This window comes from Alosa pseudoharengus, unplaced genomic scaffold (genome assembly GCF_046254945.1).
Source record: "Alosa pseudoharengus isolate Yale_2024_CS ecotype anadromous, Long Island Sound unplaced genomic scaffold, YU_APseudo_1.1 YU_APseudo_1.1_scf_11, whole genome shotgun sequence".
Classification (NCBI taxonomy): domain Eukaryota; kingdom Metazoa; phylum Chordata; class Actinopteri; order Clupeiformes; family Clupeidae; genus Alosa; species Alosa pseudoharengus.
The window spans coordinates 4,253,355-4,274,120 of record NW_027468576.1 but is presented as its reverse complement, the minus strand read 5'-3'; the positions used below and the strand labels follow the sequence as shown (position 1 = coordinate 4,274,120).

Genomic DNA, 20,766 nt, shown 5'->3' with positions numbered 1-20,766 from the left:
CCCTAGAAAATTTGAGGAGGCTAGGGAAAACATTTGTCAAGATATTAATGCCGAAACACGGCATGTGTTTTTCAAGCTGTAAAAATTAAAGAATTTCAAGGTGTGAAAGATATGAAGGCAGAAGATTTGCACAGAAATATTTCACAGGTCTTGGTTTTAGGACTCATTGATGATATAGACAAAGTTAGAACAAAATCTGAGACTGTGAAGCAACAACCTTATCTGATTTGACACGCAATGACTCTCATGCAAAACTTCACCGGCAGTGCTAGAAGCTTGCTAACTGGTGTCTATTGGCAATATAGTCAGCAATGTCACAGAATTACAAAGTGCATATCCTGGATGGGAACGTCAAATGTGTTTGTCTTTCATCACCTTACATCACCGTACACCATCAATATATAATTGATGATGGTACCACAACTAAGCTGCCTGATAAAAGCATACCTCAAAAGTGGCACACAGTTGCTTTAAGAGAAAAAAGGGAACATTTTCATATTTATTTATTTATTACGTCCATAAACCACTCATCTTTAATGTTTAATATGACTTAATCTGATTAACACACTGCCATATATCTGTGTCCTCAATTCTGTGCTCAAGGTTATATAGAAATTGCAGTTTTTTTGATGTGACAATATAATGACACTGCTCTACAGGTGACGAAGCCTTCTTTAACCTATATAACTCTAATACACATGGAGTTACTTTCTTCTTTCTCATTTAATGGAAGAAAGTAGGCGGTCTTTTACAGAAGGGCCTACTTAGGTGAGGACGTTTATTTTTGTGGGTTGGGGGTGTTGCCTTTTCAAATGTATAGATTTTCAAATAGGGTATTCACTCCAGCCTATAATACAAATGACAAAAGTCTGTTGTGCCACAGCACAGTTGCAATTTCATTACAATAATCATAGGCTGTTGAATAAGATCCATCCTATGCATGTTAAATACATACAGGTCAACATTAAATGGTCTGATTTAACATGTGTAGTACCGTTGGAAAGCTCTGTTTTTCCTGCATGACGTTGTGCTATCCATATATGGACACTTCCTTTGTAACCGCAACCAATTGCGAAAGTTCAAAGGCGAGTCTAGGCTGAGAACGGAATCTCTTGGCTGTGTTCCGAGGCTGTTTTCTCAAATTGAGTTTTTCTCATTTTCCAGTAGAAACATCTCAGCCTATGTAGCACCTATGTACACCAAACTTTCCAGATATACACTTAGCAGTATTCTGAAGATATTTACAGAAGGATTTGTTAATAAATCATTCCTGGCCTGATTTATGTGACATTTTAATCAAAAATATAAGGCAAAAATCGATTTTTTAAGGCTATGGACAGTATATTCTGATTTCCTAGGTAATGAAAGCAGATATCCTGAAATCCCTCTGTAATTTTATTTTTATCTTGTATGCAAACAAAATGAAAGAATAATTTTGTACCAGGCTTTATCATATGTTCAGATCTATCTACCGAAAATATATGCAAATGTGCGCATATTTAATGAGATAATGCCTAATTTGCATAATTAAACATTCGAATTTCAAAAACTTGTAATACATTTTTTGTTCATACTTGTGTAAGTAATCAACTGAGGAAGTTTCATGGTGATGTATATTATTTAAAAATGTTACCCTATTCACCTGTAGTGTCTCGCCTTAAAGCATTTAAAAGTAACTAAACTGAAATGTTTGTCAGACTTAGACTAAGAAGAACTAGAACCTGGAGAACTGAGAGAGAGAGAGGGGGATCCACAGAGGCCATGGCATGGCCTGTGCCATGGCCTACAGAGACCATAGACCATTTCTTACCCTCGCTGCTTGTAACAGAATAAAGCTTGGATCCTGACCTTTCATCGTCCTGATTAAGTCTCAAGAGAAATATGGTAGTAAAAAAGATACTACCAGCTATGGAGGTTCCACCGAGATAAAAATTTTGGATTAACTTGGATAAGAGATCTTCAACATCGAGTTTTGACGGCACACTCTTAAGGTAAGGCAATTGATATTTTCTGGTGGTGAGATAATAGGGAGTTAAAGTCTTATATAGTTTTTGTCAGACTATCGGGTTCCAGTAGGGAGCTCTGTTGGGCGTTAGTAACAAGCTTGTTTTGTTCCTGTAAATGGCCCGTAAGTATCATTGAGAATACTTTCGTCTCTATGAGACTGGCGTTAGAACAATAGTTCTGGAAATAGCCATATATGTTTTAGACAGAAACATATTCGGTCCTGTGGACACAATCTGGAGCTTATCGGATTAGGCTTTTCAGGGTAGCTGGGGTTTCTGGCCACGCCTCATTTTTACGGCTACATTGGGGGACTGCTTGCCTAGACTCTCACCTGAAAATGAAATTGCATAAGAGTGTTGCTGGTCATAACAGATGTATGAAACCATCTTTAGATTGTGTAACTAAGATCACAGTTTGAAGTAGCCTATAAAGATGTTGAACTAAAAGCGTAATGTAATAGTTGGGGCGTCGAATGACGTTTTCCACCGTTTAAAGTAAAGACATTGGAGTGGATATGATACTGTGTTCGTCAAATTGATAAAAAAAAAAAAAATTATGGAGACTTATGATGGATGATGAAACATGGATTCATGTCGTAGGCTAATAACCTTTTTCAAGCTCAAACAGCATAAGCTCAAGAGAGCATGGTTAGGCCTCTTAAGTACGCCTGAGCTAACTAGCTGCCGCTAGAGGCGCCTCGATGTCTGTGTCTAGAGCTAACATGAGAGCACATAACGAAAATGCCTTCTTTTGTTCCGTTTTTTTTTTAAGCAGGAAAATATTCTTGCAGCCCGTTTAAAGTTGTCCTCCAGCTCCATGGAGCTGTGTGTGTCTGTGTGTGTCCAGTATGAATGAATGCGCGTGTGGGCCGGCCCTGTGTGTGTGAAATTTGTTTATTTCTTTATATGTGTTTGTTTCCATTTTTTGTTTCAAGTCCTTCTGTTTTGAAATGTATGGGTGAGGAATTGTTGCAAGCTTATAATCTTATCAGGATCAAGGACTTCAATCAGGATTCTTTTAAACTTCAATTTTTATTTTAAACTTTTCTTGCCTTTAAGTTTCATCAAACTATGAAACAGGATTACCTGAACTGTTGAATGTTGAAATGATGTTCTTTCTTTTGTCTTTGTTTTCTTGGGTCAAAAGTTTTCACACCTTTTGCTATCTTATCTCACTGCCTTTGTTTTAGCATCACTGTATTCTATAACCAACCCCCCAGCTTCTCCCCCATGGACACAAAGGAACTTCACTGGGGAGATATGAACCATTGTTGATTTCAACCATTTGTCTTTCTTTAATTTATTTTGTCTTTTGGGGTTTAACATGTTAAGACAGATTTTTATTTTTGCTTGTATGCCAATGGGAAATGTTTGCTACATGTTTACGCCTTGTTTGATGTGGGCAAATGTTCAATTGAATGGATTCATACCCACAACTTGAGTTCTTTATGTTTGAAATTACTTTTATTTGGTTATAGTTAAGAAACTATAAAAAGGGGGAGAGAGATGGTATTGACTTAAAATACTTTCTTCTCTAAGTTTACTGGTTTTATAGCTCAAATTGTCATTTTGTTTTAAATGACTAATGTTTTGTTTTACTGACCCTCACTTCTAATGCCAAATCTAAATGCCTAATGTTTTGTTTTACTGACCCTCACTCCTAATGCAAAATCTCTTTAAAGAAAGGGATACCCTACCCACATGAGTCTGTGGATTTTTTCTTTTGCTGTTGATCTGATGCAAATGTGTAGTAACTGTTTGGAGGTAAATAGCCCTGCTATGTTAGAAGACCCATACTGTAGGTGTGACTGTCTCCAATTGAGAAACTGAAAACATTAGCATACTTTTGTTGACGTGTGAAACTGCAAGACACTGCTTGACTCTGTAAGTTTCTGTTGCTTTAAAGCACCTAGGCTGTACAGATGCTGGTAGTAACTAATACCATTTCTATACTTTCTTTGATTTGATTCTCTTTGACTTTGAATTTTATTTTTTGTTATTCTATTGCACCTTTTATTTCTTTATGCTACGGTTTATTTCATTTGATTTCCTTTTCAGTTTGTCCTGACTAGGAATACTTGTTGCTCAGATGATATGGTTACAGATTTCCCAATTCCATTATAGGTGCTAAGATAACAGGAGGATAATTTTATATAATCCTCATTTGAGTCTTTTCTGGCTGTGTTGCTATTTTATTTTAATTTAATTTTTTCCTTGTTCTCATTGGTTTAATTTCTGATGGTCTGTTTGCTTGCCTTAACTGCTGATATATTTTAATTTCATTAGAAAACATATAGGTTAAACTTTCATTTTTATGTTGTTTGTTTGTTGTTTTGTACCACTTTCATAAGAAATGTTTACATTATTACTAGGAATTCTGTTCTGAGGCATCACAAGCCTCAAAGTTCATGTACTGTATTGTTTGCGTGTTTGGAGGTATAACTGAGAGGTCAAGACAGACCTGACTGCAGCTGACGTCATCTTTGAAAAATGTTGAACTCCACTGAATAATCATTTCCTTATTAGTACTGGAATGACAGCTAAAACCTTTTTGCTCCAAGACTACATGTATTTGCAAGATCTGTTTACAGACTCTGAAGTCACCCCAGCAGACTTCACAGTGTCCTTGGGAGAGCCGCTATGCATTTGGAAGTCTGGTGTACCATCCCACAAAAGGACCTTGGTCAGAACATCACGAGAAAGCAATTTAGAATAGTGGACCTGCTGTGGGCAGAATAACCCCCAAAAACAGCAAGGATCCGAAGGTTCCAGGTAGTCGACCCTGACCTACAGACTAGAGAATTTTTATTTTGTTGGTATACTTTAACTGGAGAAGGAAACATTGAAGAAAAAAGAAGAGGAACACAGGGTGTGGGGGAACGCCCCCTATTAATAGAGCCAAGCGCCGCCCTAAGCACATTTTGCACACACATACACATACTAAACATTGTGCACCACATGAAGAATGGAAACTGGCTTTGGTTGCATTTTCTTAGCTGTTTCTATGATAGACGATGTCAGTCTTTCTACTGTTGTTATTTTTATCTGTAACCTCCTTCCACACCCTAAAAGTCCTCTGTTGTTAATAAGCTGATTCATAATTTATGTAAGCAAGTTTAGATGTTCAAGTCTTTAATGACTTGAAAAGGGGGAATTGAAGGGAATATTTCTGTATGATAATTTTATGTGAACAGTTTAATGATTCAAGTCTTTATGACTTGAATACTGTGTAGTTCTTATGGTCATTTGTGATTTTGTACCCATGTGTACCCTGTGTCTGTCTTTGGTCTGTATGCAAGCATCCTTTGTTTATCCTTGAATTAAGTGAAAGCCTGTCTAGATGCCTTTTGTTCTTCAGATAGGTGTGAAATGCTCCCCACTGGCTCCTACCATTTGTCCACCTCTGTTCTGTCTTTGGGTTAAACAAAGACCTTATAGTTAACTTTAGGTGAATTATATGTTTGTGTTATTAACTGTAAATGTATTCATGTTTGGTATAATTGTAATAGTCTCAGTACAAGGATTGTAATGATTTGATTGTGAGAATGTTTGGAACATTCTATAAGTGATATTTCTGATATATAAGATATCTCTCCTCATGCTATTCAGATAGGTGTGAGATAGGTGTGAGTAGGTGTGTCTGATGCCAAGTGGAGAACCAATCACGTGGGATTGTTTTTGGCGCCATTTCTTTCTTTGTTTAAAGCATTCAAAAGTAACTAAACTGAAATGTTTGTCAGACTTAGACTAAGAAGAACTAGAACCTGGAGAACTGAGAGAGAGAGAGAGAGGGGGATCCACAGAGGCCATGGCATGGCCTGTGCCATGGCCTACAGAGACCATAGACCATTTCTTACCCTCGCTGCTTGTAACAGAATAAAGCTTGGATCCTGACCTTTCATCGTCCTGATTAAGTCTCAAGAGAAATATGGTAGTAAAAAAGATACTATCAGAGGACATATACTAGGACTGCTCAATTATTAAATAAAAATTACCTACATCATCATTTTGGTCAATGATGAATGAGCAAACTTGTAATAGGAGAATCGTTCACCTAGTATAGCCATAGAGCATAGCTGTTTAGCGACCCGCAGTGGAAAACCAGCCTTGCAACTTAAAGTCTCTTCGACCTGGATGCATCTCGCGTTAATCGTGAAACATTACCTGGTTAGTAGATACAGCTCTTTGGAGATAGTCTTAGCCTGTTGCTAGTCCTTAGGCTCCAAAACAAAAGTGTATGAAGTGCGTACAGAGGGAGGGACTCAAGCCATGAGAAGTATTTACAACGACAAGCAAACTAGAAAATGTAATTCCGAGGAATTACCAGTGCATGAAAATGCAAAACAAACTTTTATTTGGAAACAGTTGTGGGCAGAGGAAACAGTTGGCGGGAGTCATAGTTGATGACAACTGACAGTTGGAATGGCTGAACAGTTAAATAGTTAAATTATTTAATAGGGAATTTTTGTAGTTAGGACTTTTATTTTTTTTTTATATAACAGTTGTGGGCAGAGGTAACAGGAGTCATAGTTGATGAGTCATAGGTTAGCTGGAGTCATAGGGAAGAAAAAGTAATCTACAGGTTCTCTGCTTTCTATAGAGGTCCAACATTTGATGGTAGGCCCCAAAAGAGGTGGGAACAATGCCCTTGTAAATAGGCACAGGGCAATTTCAGGCAAAAACCTGACATTTGTATTGAGATCCATTTGGTTAAATTGTTAAATTACTTAATAGTGAATTATTGTAGTGAGGACTTTTATTTTGAAAAAGTTGTGGGAAGAGGCGGGAGTCACAGTTGATGATAACTGACAGTTGGAATGGGTGAACAGTTAAATAGTTGGATAGTGTAAATTGTTGGATAGTGTAAATTGTTAAATCATTTAATAGAGAATTATTGTAGTGAGGACTTTTATTTTGAAACAGTTTTAGGCATAGAAAACAGTTGGCGGGAGTCATAGTTGATGACAACTGACAGTTGGAATGGCTGAACAGTTCAATAGTAGAGTAGTTTAAATTATTTAATAGTGAATTAATGGATGTGCATAGGTAGATAGTTTATTGGATGTTGATAGAGAGATAGTTTAAGGGATGAAGTGAAGAAAAAGAAGGGAAAGAAAGTGGGGAAGAGAAAAGTGAGCCATCCAGTTCAATGGAGAGAGACACAGAGAAGAGGTTCCATTGAAGTTGCTGCAGTCAGTGAGAGAGCACAAGTGCAGTTGATTGCAAGTCGTTAAAGGTGCTCTAAGCCAGCGTTTCTCAAACTGTGGGGCGCGAACTGACGTGAAAAACAGGAGTTTTTTAAATTTATTTTTTTATCTGTAGCCTAGGCCCAGGTAGCACCCGATGCGCAATGGACGCACTGTGTTATTCATAGGGAAGCGCTCGTGTCAAGGCAGCTTAGTTAGTCCCGACCTGAATGAGATTTTGAACGAGGTTGTGAGTGGTGAATTTCATCAAGACCCGGCCCTTAAAAGCGTGTCTATTCTCCGGACTTTGCGAGGAGATGGAAGCTGACCAAAAGGCTGTACTGTTTCACAGCGAGGCAAGGTGGCTTTCACGAGGTAAAGTGCTGTCACGAGTGTTTGAGCTCCGAGTCGCCTCTTCTTGGAGGAAGAGCGCATATAAGTATAAGTATATATACTCTTTTGATCCCGTGAGGGAAATTTGGTCTCTGCATTTATCCCAATCTGTGAATTAGTGAAACACACACAGACCTGACCAGTAGGCCATGTTTGAATCTGCAAGCACGTTCACTAATGAACATTTCTTGACGACAGGACAGGTGCCTCGATCACGACAGTATTATACCTTTGAGAATCTGAGTGAAATCGCTGAAACGTCTGATTCGGAGTCCACTCTAGTAATCCCATGTATTAAACAGTAGGCCTACAGTACATCACATCTAGGGCTGGGATAAACAATTATTTTTTAAACGATTAATCTAGCGATTATTTTTTCGATGCATCGATGAATCTAACGATTCATTTTTTCAGTCCGATTCGATTTCGATTCGATTATCTCCTTATTAATTGACTAATAGCAACTTATACATGTTTATTTACATATCTGAATGAATTAAACATGAATTATTTAACATTGCAATATATGTTTATTGCTCTTAAGATTCCAAAATAAAAGACTATACAAGTGCGAAGTAATGCATTCTTAGTCAGAGGTAGCATTCAATAAAGTTCAGTAGTGTTTAGGTCTAATTGACAACATCACTAAGACAACATTAACACAGTTAAAAGGCTGCTGTGTGGATGCATTCATAACGTAGTTAGTTCAAATAACGGTTCGTACTTCTCCTTGGGACAAGCACTTTTGAGTCTTGGAAAACACCCTTCCATTTACATCGGGATTTTACAAACATTCAGAGTCAATAAAATGAGCCCTGCATTAGTAACGAAAAACAAGCAGCTGTAAGTAAGCATGCTAAACTTGACATCCAAACAGTATTCTAACATTAGCTTTGAGATACTGCTTGATTGCATACTGTAACTTAACTTAGTTTAGTCTCCTCAATGTACTATGTTGGGATAAGACCTTAGCAGAGTTTACTTTAACTTTAATGCAGCAGTTTTGAACAAATTTGCGCAGCATGGTCACGATGCTAAGCGGATTTAATAGCAATTTAGCCCACTGTGTTCTATGCAGTGCTTCTATGTGGCAACAACAATCCTTCAACAATCGTGAATATTTTGTTAAATGCACATGCAGAGGAGGAGCAGCGGGCTCGTTATGAGAGAGAGCGGGCGGGGCAAGGAAAGGCTGCGTGAGTAAAAAGTGCAGCTCAATGTAATTATTTGAAATAGTACAACATAGAACATCAATGTGTGCTGGCCGATTTTGATTTTGTGGCGCCCAGCCACAGATTAGTCAACGTATGGAAAACACTGAAGGTGTAAAATTAAAAATATTAAGCAGCACACGTTATGCTTGACGAATCGACGCGCATATTTTGCGTCGACGTATTTTTTGCGTCGACGTCATCGATTATGTCGACGCGTTGTCCCAGCCCTGCAAAGTTTATTTCCCAACCAGCAGTGCTCAGTATGACTGTACAGGGTATATACAGAAATTCTTAAGTTGAATTTAATACCTTTTAATACCTTTTTTAATACCTTCACAATATTGTTTAATACCAACACGACTTCGAGCTGCAACTAGCGGCAACCTTTCGAAATTCAGTGTTGGGGGTAACTAATTATAAAGTAACAGATTACTGTCATTTTTGTTACTTGCTTTGCAATGCTTACAATTTAAATCAAGTATCAATTATTACAGTTACTTGATATTTTGTTCCTTTTTTGCTTCAATAAAAACACTGGCCTATACACAATTATTTGTTATTTAATCCTAACCCAAGATAAAAAAAAGTTATTTCATTGTTATGTGTAGGAAGAGCACACACCACTTCTCCAGCACTACACTCTTTCTTTCACTATCATTCTCTCTCAATCAAGACAAAATGACAAATGAAAATCAGAAAAGGTATACTGGACTTTCTTCTAAAAAGGCCCACGACCATAGGCAGTACACACACACACACACACCCTTGCTGTCTCATATAATTTGCCAGTCAAGGTATCACATTCAAAAATAGGCTGTCACATTTTACAAAAATACTAATTATTAATTGGGTGCTGCTGGAGAATGTGGGCCCCATGTGATAAAATACTTTTGGGCCTGCATGCTCCCTGCGACAAAAAGTTTGAAAAATAACCCCTTAAATGGTGACTTCTGGGGAATTTTGTGGAAACTAATACAATACATTACAATACAGCCTATACAAACCTACACAGGTTCTTATATTCAACTAATTTTAAGCAAGTCTATTGGGAATTTGATCTCATCACATACTACATCAAGGGAATAACCCTATAGCTCCTGAGCAAGCTTTGAATAATGTAAAGGTAACACCTGTTAAACTAACCTTAACATGACATTTACTGAGGGTAGAAAATGTTAAATCGTATAGCCTAAACCTTATCTTATAGCCTAAACAAAGCAACACTGTCAGGCCTATATTTAACCTCTATTCTGTAGTCAAGGCAGGGGTAACTCATTGCAAATATCCCCTTATAACATGTGCATATGTTTACATGTTATATTCTTGTTTTCATTTAATTATATATTTGTTTGAATGAAAAGGCCTTTTGCCTTTATGGGGACTTTTAATTTGAAAATGGGTTATTGTGATACTGTGTGTAGGCTAGGCCTAGTTTAGGCTATGTCTGCTGCTCTTACAGCCTGTGTCATTGAAAACGCGATGGCGGAAATTATTACTTTTTTGGATGACAATGACAGCTGGTAGCAGACCTCTCAAGTCTCACGCATTGAGCGTGAGACACACGCATTTTAATGACTTTACACGCTCACACGCCACACATGGCATTTCTCACTCCGAGAAATGATTAACTTGCCCGCACAGAAATTTCTAAGGGCTATATTTTACAAACGTGTCACACAATGTTGCTGTCTGTGCGCTCATTCAGCTCATAGAGCTGCTGTTCAGTTACTAACCTATCGGCCAATCAGAAAATAGGATTTCTCAACCAATCAGGAAATAGTTTTGTTTTGATGTCGGTCCGCAACGTGGAGACTGCTGGTCCGCGGAGTCGTGGAGTGAAATTAGGCCCGGTGCTTCGTCTGATAATTCGCTGCGCAGTTGATCAAGATACCGCGGACCGACAAAAAAAGAAAAGAAACGTTTCTGCTATCGATGTCATTAAACATGGAGCCATACAATAAAGTGGTGGTATGAGCGTTCATTCAATGCAGGCGTCTGCGCGACAGAAACTGAAACGAATCGATAACGTTGGTATCAAAGCTCCGCTTCAACCTGTTGAATGCTATTTAATTGTTTAACCACACTTAATAGAACAACGTTGATTTTTGGAACTTCCATAGAAACAGAGCAGAGACTGTATAATACACTGTATAGCACTGAGTATTGTATAGTCAAATTTGAATATAACATGGCCAAAAGCTATTGTAGCCTTCTTTCTATCTGTTAAAGATCAACAGATCAGTGATTTACGCCTATCTGCTCGCCAAAAAAGCTGGTATTGTGTTTCCTGAATCCTTACATTCAGGCATTAAAATTAAACTTCATTAAAAAAACATGTTTTTTTTTCTCCATTTCCTACCAATGTATGATGCTTGCATGAGGGAAACATCCCAAAACAATAGCACCCATATAATTGTTGCTGTTTTGAGAAGTATTTCTTTTCTTATGCAAGCATCATGCAACCATGCAAAAGCAATGAAACTAATTATATCTTACATTAGTAAAGCAGTCCTCTGATGTGCATGTCACAAAACATTTAAGTGAAAGTGCATGTATAACAATATAGGCATAATAATGATTGTGATAATGATAATGACAATTTGATTTGGAGGGAGTGGGGTTGGGTACGTATAGATGAGCCCTATGACCCCAAAGTCTGCCATGACTGGGCCTCAGGTCAAAGAAGTTTGAGAAAGGCTGGTCTACATAACCAGCATCAGATTGAGGTTTGCAGTGATGCACCTGAAGGCACGAGGAGGACCCAGTCAGTTACGTCACAATATGCACATTTGTTTAAATTCATACCTACGTAATCACCATGACCAAAATTGTACTTTTTTTTTTACTTTGAATCTTAAAAAAAAAATATTGACCTACCTACCGACCCATTTTTTTTTTTTTTTTTTTGGCTGTTACGGCAAACAAGAATATTTTTAAGGATGGCCTCATGACTGTGACCCCCAGTATCACACTTACAACACCACTCAAACACACACACACACACACACACACACACACACACGGACAGAACCACCACTGTTCAAGAGACCATTTTGGGGCTAAATGTGCTTTTTCTCATTTGGTTGTTTTCTGTTTGTTGAGAGCAGAATGAGCCACTGCTGTTCAAAGGGCCCATTGGGTGAAATTATTATTAGAATTTATGTTATTATTATTTATTATTATTTACTATAGGGTTCTAGAATAAATAAAACAGTGTGTTTGAAATAATGGAATTTGTGCTCTCTCATGAAGCTGGGTCGATGGGACATGGGTAGGGTGGGTCTGTTGATCGGGGGAGGGGGCGTGGCGCCACGAGTAGTTCAAGCAGACGTAGGACTTTCATGTACTTCGATCAGGGGGGAGGGGGCGTGGCACTGTGCCAATGCCACGCCCCCTCCCCCCTGAGAAACAAAGTCTCACTCCTTGCAAAATTCAAAACTTGAGCCCTGGCTGGTAGCGTAGACATACTGATAGCTTCAATGACGCATATTTATGTGGAGACAGAAGCCCGACGTGGCCGATGAGCCAGGCAGTCTTCCACCTCTGATTACGTCGCCCATTCTTGTTTGCTGGCTAGTAGACTCCAGAGCGGTGGAAATGGGCTCTGGTAGACTCCATGTGACCTGACGGCATTCACTCCCATCCAGAGGCATTTATTGTCTTTTTACAGACGTGGCAATAAGCCTCTTGGCTGTTGCCAACTAGCCTAAGCCAGTCTTTGAATCTCGAGTCCTCTAACCAAATGTCCGAAAAAATAAAATGTCCCATGACATCGTCAATGGTAGCGAACTTTTGGCAACAAGTTTAGGCAGTAAGCCAGCCGTATATCCAGTTTGAGCATAGCCTAGAGTTTGAGGGGGCGCTAAAAGTTTTTACCGCAAACGCACACTGACATATCGCTCAGGTCCTACTCGCACATATAATTAATATAATATAAATAAATTCACGCGAATTTTAGGAGATAGGCCTGCACTTAACACAAATGGGAAAACATCATAGTTAGTGGTTCGAAAATTTAATACCTCGTCAGATGATGTTTATTACTTTTTAATACTTTTAAATGGCCTTAAATTTGGCTAATTTCATTTACTACCTTTTAATACTTTTTACAACCCCGCGGACACCCTGCTGTATTATGGATCCATTTAATGCAGCATGTTGGTATTTCATTGAATATATTGTACAATGCTGTGTAAAATATTGGCCTATGCTTCCTAATATGTTGCTGGAAAACAGAAATGTGTGTGTTTAATTTACAATGGCACATTATGTATTTATGTGTTATTATATCAGCTGATTTTAACTCTGCTGAAGAGGATATATTTAGAACTTGTATTTCAATAAATTTGACCATTTTAAGCTTGACCTACCACTTTCTTAGAGCGATGAGGGACAGGTGAGAACCACTGCTCTAAGCGATGCCATGCGTTTTTTAGGCTAAAACATTTTATGTCACTTACTGCAAACATCACCTAACCAACCGCAAGCTGTCTGTGTACTGAATACACTGTAAAAAAAGCGCGATCTCTGTGGACAGCCCAGGCTCCAAAAACGGCAACAAAAACAACCTGGGCAAACCTAGCCCATAAAAACATAGACGAGATGCGCGTTTAGGAGAGATTCAATTGCACGGGAGCAGCACGGGAGGGAGGGGGAGGAAGTAGCGAGCTAGCTCTCTGTTTTGTTTGAAGGTAAGCAGAAGTGACGTTACCCAGCATCGCTTAGAACACCTTTAATAGCCCTTTATGATGTCATAATGCTAATGTAAAGTCTATTGGGAAAAATAAGCTTGTTTTTTGTTAATATCTCAAAAAGTATAAAGTTTACAAAAACAAAAAATCTGCGTTACAAAGTTCGAACAAAGTTTCTACGTTGAAGCTGAATTAGACGCAGTGCCCAGTGCATGAAAATGCAAAAGTTGTGATGTAAAATATCATGTATAGTTAAAATAGATAATGCAGAGATGGTTACTAAGGAGATGCTAGGATAGACATGGTGGTTGCAAAGCTTAATAAAAGTTTATAGACTGTTTAAAAGTTTAAAGTTTATAGACAGAAAGTTTATTGTATGTTGATAGGCAGATTGTTTAATGGATGTTGATAGATAGTTTATTGGGTGGATGAGTGAATGGTTTGAAGAAGATGTATGGATAAAAAGTTGGATGGAATGTGCCTTATATCCTTGTAGAATGGAGAGGCACAGAGAGAGTTGGCCTAGTTGAGCAGCTGGCAGTTGATACAGGTGCAAATCAGTCATAAGCTTGATTTTTGTTAATATTTCAAAAAGTATAACGTTTACAGAAACGAAAAGTACATTGCACAGGTGTCATTTTCAAGACCTACGTTACAAAGTTTGAACAAAGTTTCTACATTAAATGGTTGAAGCTGAATTGGACGCAGAAATTTTGCTTAGAAGAATAATAAGAAGACGACTTCGGATAACATTTTCATGCACTGTAAATATAAATATTTTATGACTCTAGGGGGAGCTCTCACAAAAAATACCCAAAACTACATTGGATGCCTTTAATTGGCGCAAGGCATAATTGAACAATGTTCATACCAGAGAAAGCCATTGTATTATCTACAGTAGGCCTATGTCCTATTACATTTCTTGAGTGTTGCATGGGTATGTGCAGCCGTTTACAATCATCCACAAATCGTTCTGATCACTTTGAGACAAAGACTATTATCTGTGAACTAACTTGTTTGTGAGAAACTTGTTTGAAGCAATGCCATACAGGGAAGCTGTGTATTGCCAGGAATCTAGAATAGTAATACGCCATGATACAGGTGTTATGATACAGTATGCTGTGTATTGCAATTTATCAAATGTTATGACACTGAAAGTAAGGCAATACATTTTAATTTTATAACCTTCTGAAAGGAAAACTAAAATGGTATAAGGAGTATATCACCATATGCATAGTGGCAGAATTTAAAAAAATGTTTACTTGCAACAAAATATTATATCAAACTACTCAAGTGTATCTTCTTACATCTCTACAGTGCAGAAAGCCTTATAGCTAGTGTCTGGTTGCTATGGTTGCAATGCTCGCTAGCTAAGGAAAATATACCAAAAAATACCAGTATTTAGAGATCCAGTTGAACACCACTGTATAAAGAAGAAAGTACAAGTTGTGTCACACCACTCAGACACATTGCAGTAAAAACATGTGTCCCAAAATTAAGGATCCAAGGAAGACAAGGCTTCATGCAGCAACATTTTAAATTTCTCTTAATTTCATGCTGAAAGAAAAAATAACAGAACTCCAGATGTACTAAACATTTTAAAGACTGGTAAGTTCAGGAAACAACAAAAGATGAAAATATAAGCTAAATAAGATTAGCAGCACTTTGGTTTTAAGACTAAACCATATGGGAAGTTAGCCTACAGACCCAAACCCAAAGTTGAAGTAATTTCTTCAAATCACCACTAACAGCGTTACATTATTGCAGCAAGAATGAGTAAAAAGCACAAATGTTTTCCATAATGCAACTCAAATCACAAAATGGACCTGAAAGGAACAATTAAACTAATACAAAAGAAACCATTGGGATGGCTCCCATGTTAACTGGCTGCGTTGAAAACCACATTTATTACTTGATGCATTTTTTTAAGACCCACACAGGGTTAAAATAATAAGCTGGACCATAGTCATGCATTGTAGCTTACTGCGGGCTTCCCATGCGTTGAGTGCCAAAAACGTTTACGTATTAAGCTTTTTTTTTTAAATTACGAAACTAGACACTCTAACACACCTTATATGTGATTTTGGGAAATTAAATATATGACGATCGAAAACTCATGAAAACGCACAATCTGGACATTTTATCTGGACTTTTTATCATAACTCGGTTGCAGCTTTGGGTCGAATCAGTGACGCATGCACGTCAGGTCAAAACCAGGCCATTTTCGTGTGTCTATCACTAGGTGGCAGTCTCGCCAGGTCTCGCTGATCACTTCCCGGAAATTACATTTGCTGCCAGGGCTAGTCTAGCAACTCTCCGTTGGCTTGTGAGCTCCAGAAATCGAAACTTAATCAGGCCATTGAAATCGTGTATAGAGTCGTTTGGTGGGCTTAACATAATGATTGATGGCAGAGTTGCAACGGTTTGGCTTGAATTCCCTGCTACTTGAAAACAAATATCCTATTGCGTCCTATTGCGTGCAGAGGGAATTTGAAAGACAACTGATTATCCCGCCCCTCGGACTGAGCACTGCGAACGGTGAGTGCCCAGACCCTACATTTTAATGTGGGTCTGGCTCGCCAGGCTAGCGATTTTGATGAAAACTAGCCACTGTTTAGCTTGGGATTTCTCAGGAACAGAGGCGTGTAGAAATACACGGTTTGCACCCAGTGAGAGCTTAAAGTCTCACCTTTTAAACAAGCCATTGTATGTGTTCATCGATCTATAAAGCAAGAAGCGTCTGTGTGTCTGTGTGTGTGTTTGTCTGTGGCACGCATATCTCACTGACCGTTTGTCAGACTGATTACAAACTTGGCAGGTGTCTTGCTACAGGCATGAGTAAGTGCACTGCCGAATTTGACGTTGTTTGAATAAGAAATGCAAAAGATATCGTTAAATAGCCTATATCGGTAAAAGAACCACGCATTGGCTTTCGCTGCTAGCCACTCCCCCTCCCACACAGCACTGTAGGACTGTAAGCTACCAGTGAGGATAGAAGCAGGGCTTTGGCAGAATTGGATCAGTGTAGGTTACACGGGTAAAAACTTAAGCGAGTGCAAGATAACTCCACGGATTTTGCAACAACACGCCAACATGCCAACACACACGGGTAGGCTATATGCAGTGGCTCTTCAAAATTACGTAAAAAATTATGTGCAATAAGCAGACACTTCGAATAGCCCAGGCTACTTTGGACTGTCTTTAGACTTTGAATAAACAAACGACAATTCCAACTGCAAGGTCCTAAATTGAAACGAGCGATAATGGTCCCGAATTAAAGAATGTCTCAGAATGCCACACATGCAAAGCATAACCAGCGACAAGCAACGAGTGGCAGACAGAGTGTGATGTCACTTATAGGCCACCAGAGACTGTTTTTGAGTCACACCGTTGCAAATAGACCTCTGAAGTTCGCCTACAAAAAAGAACCAAAACGGCCATCTTTGCCTATATAAGGAGATCCAGTTGTTAATTGACGCTAACTACCTATGGCAAGTTGCATTGCAAGTTAGCTCTGGGGTAGCAACAATCTAAGTGTGCCGCCTTCACGTACCGGAGATCACAGTATCCACTCGAAGGCAGAGGACAAAAGTGTGTTCAGGAAAACGTCTGCATTTCAGACTTTTCCATCCCCGCGAGAGTTTAAAAGATGCAATAATTCAAAATCCCCATGTTATTTTCCCATAGGAAAAATCGCCAGATACCGGATGTCAAAGATGGCTGCTTTTTTGTAGGCGAACTTCAGAGGTCTATTCCATATGATGCATCATTCCGCAAAATGGTTTGTTTTCTCTATCATCAAGTTATTCAATAGGCTAAGCATATAGCCTTGACTCAAAACAGCTGTTAGGATTATGTCATTTTGCTTTGTAAAAAATGTCACATGCAGCCATGCTTAAATTCTGCTCACTTCACATTTATTATATTATCTGTAGGCCTATTCATTATTGAATGCTTACCTGGAATTATGTTTTTCCCTATCATCCTATTTTTAAAGCAGGCCTACCTGCAGGCATGTAATTGGGCTACAGGAATAGCATGTTTGAACGGGCACTGCACTAGTAGCTACACAGAATCCCAACAATGGTCTAGATTGCTGGCACTCTAGGACAAAGCTGGTTCCAAATTAGACATTAAATTAATAGTTTTATTTTGTTATATAAAAGTATCTAAATAACCTGTTAAAATGTACAAGAATTCAGGAAATTGAGTCTAGTCCATAAAAAAAATTAAGGTGGATGACCCCCGGACCCCCCGCTGAAATGTCCCACCAGAATGCCTCCGACGCCCATGCCAAGGCCAGACCAGTTTAGAAACACTTATTAACCCAGTTCAGTAATATCAGTTACTTGATTAGGTTAAGAACATTTTAAACCCTTTACCTTTTTGCTGGAGGGAATGGTACACAACATTTTCACAAAAATCGATCTACAATACTATGAGACAAGGTCCTGAAGATAATATTTGCCAATGTTTTAACATAAACAGGAAGTTGATATACCATGGTAAGCGAATGCAAAATGGAGTCGTGCATAGAGCCTGTGAAAGCGGCATTAATAGGAATTATTTGAGCGAACAGGCTCTCCGTAGACGGGCTCTGGATCCACCCCTGGATTCTGCTCCCTCTGTGCACATCGTTGACCAGAGTATACTTTTTTCATCATGCACCACTGACTACACTCAAGGGGGAAACAAATGACGCCGTTGGTCAGAAAAACGTCTACGTAGCAGCCTATGTTGCAATATCTTTGCAGCACCTAATGAAAAATAGGCTAAACAATATCAAGCAACGTTATTTTTTTTAATAATTTCACGTCGTTTAGCCTATCTGTGACCTCAGTAGTGGATAATGTTATACGACCATGGTACGAAGGATAAGAAGAGACACATGTTCATCTGCTCATGTAATAATAATAATAATTATTATTATTATTATTATTATTAGGCCTATTATTATTATTATTATTATTATTATTATTATTATAAATGACAAAACTCAAACAATATAAATAGTATGTTATCCAACGTTAGTCACCTGTTTGTACCTAGCATACAGGTACAGCAACTGTTCTCTGCTTGCCGTTTGGACTATAACTTGAAGTCGCTCCGCTGCTATTTCGAAAGCATTTTCCAGTTCAGTTCCTTCCAGTCGAACTCCCGAGTCTGTTCCACCACAGTCAAATTGTCCTAAATCGACATCTGAATCGGAATCCGAACCTAATGGCTCTCCCGTATCAGGCCGTGCAGGGTCTGTAACGTTACCTGAGCCACTTGCAGAGACTGGAGATGATGATGGAGATCGAGATGCCATAACGTTACTTAGACACGCTATTCTACAAACGTTACAGTTTAGGACAGTCTAGTCGACTGGCCTGCCTTGTCGTTTGTTGTACGCTTGTTACTGCTCCAACTATTTGAAAATACTGAATTGATCGCATTCCTCAATAAACATCCAAGGAAGTACTTCTTCTTCTTCTCCTTATTATTTCCGGTAGACGGCCAAATTGTGTGTGAATTACTGCCACACACTGGCCTAGAGTGTAACCGGGTCATTCTAACACCCCAGGCATACATGAATGTAAACGCCTCAATAAAATCTTTACTAATAGATGGAGAGGAGAATAGAGATCCAGTTGTGATCACAAAGGAAGTGGATTCTTTCTACCAGAAATTGTACTCATCTGCATATTCTTGTGCTGATGCAAACTGTTTCTTCAGTAATATCCAGCATCTTATTCCTCATAGGCCTATCAGGGGCGGAGCCAGACATTGTAAACATTCGGGGCTTAGCCCATTTAATTTTTTTTTTTTTAAATAACCCCTTAAATAATTACTTTTAGTGAATTTTGTGTAAACTAATGGACACATTGAGACTTAAAAAATGTGAAACTAACATTCAACAGATTCAAGGTATCTGACTGGCACACTGTGTAAAATTATAGTTTTGGGTCTTTCAAGAGGCAATATCTGTTCATATCTGTTTAGCATGTAGGCTAAACTTAGTTAATTAAGCGTTTCTTATGGTTTGTATATTATAGTATTTGTTTATTTTCATTAGGCTATTGTTTGATATGACATTATTGTTTATTATTGCTATTCTTCTTCTTCCTCTTCCCTGATCTCATCTGTGTGACAAATATATAGAATATCTTATACTATAATATACATAATATTATGATATAATTACAGTATGGCCAGTCATCATGATACAAGGGTATTTTAGAAGGAATGCATTATCATCTTAACATAGGCGTTTCTAAATTATATTAATTTTGTAATTTAGCAAGATTATTCATAGGTTTCATCAGGTCCCTTTACACAGGTGCATAAAATCAAGCACCTAGATTATGAATGCAGACTGCATGGTGCTTGATTAACACACTAAGGGCCCTTTCCTCTCAATATATCATTGTAATGTTTTTTTTTAGTTAATAATTAGTTAGGCAGCCAAAACAACATAACATGACTTTTATATTTATGTGGACTCTTGGATTATAAGATCTGTGGTGGTGGATAGGATATCAACAAGGTTTTAAGGTAGGCTAACATTCTTTTGTGCAACATATGACACTGAAAAGTTGACATGGGCAGATAACTGTTAATGGTTTTTTCTGACATTTCCAAACAGTGTAGCCTAATTTATTACAAGACGAGGATCACTTTGTTTTGGGAGCTGGAATTTCTTTTTCTGCAGTAGGCTAGCTAGCCTATGAGAGTACTGAATTTGCCTTTTCCGCCGACGAACGAGGACATTTAACGTTAACGTTAAGCATTTAGGGAGCTAGCCAAGTAGCCTAAATTAGCCTGCCTGCCTAACTGACTGAAAGCTCTTAACGTGAAATAACCAACCTGAAACAACACCATCCGTCAGTTCACTGGGCGATGGCGATGCTGTTGCTTGAACGGAGCTGGGTGGTGTTTTGAAAAACTTTCTAATATCCATAACGTTTCAACAACATGAAAACAAAGTGTTTTATCACAGACTGTAAAAGTGACAGACTTCTGACAGAGGCTTTTTGGAACACCGAAGCCATGACGTAGCGTTGTCAAGGCAGCATTTTCACTGGATCTAAACAAATCAATCTAACCATTGAAATCACCATAGCGGATAGCCCAGAGACCTGCCATAGATCGTGTAGCAAGTCAAATTATTTTTCAATATTGGGCTTTGAAAATAAGGGATATATTTCCTCAGTAATAGAGCATTTTGTGACATTTATAGAGAAACCGAGGGCAGGGGCGGAGCTACGTGGTGGCCAGGGGGGGCCACGGCCAC

The 20,766-nt window shown here is 38.4% G+C and overlaps 1 protein-coding gene across 1 annotated transcript in view; it reads right to left on the bottom strand.

Moving 5' to 3' along the window:
- acbd6 (acyl-CoA binding domain containing 6) overlaps positions 1 to 18,963 on the bottom strand; it is a 120,499-nt gene extending 101,536 nt beyond the window's left edge. Inside the window, exon 1 of the mRNA XM_076277784.1 lies at positions 18,526 to 18,963. Within this exon, the coding sequence (XP_076133899.1) occupies positions 18,526 to 18,801 (276 nt within the window). The 5' untranslated portion in view covers positions 18,802 to 18,963. The remainder of the gene's footprint in view (positions 1 to 18,525) is intronic.
- Positions 18,964 to 20,766: the final 1,803 nt, after the last annotated feature.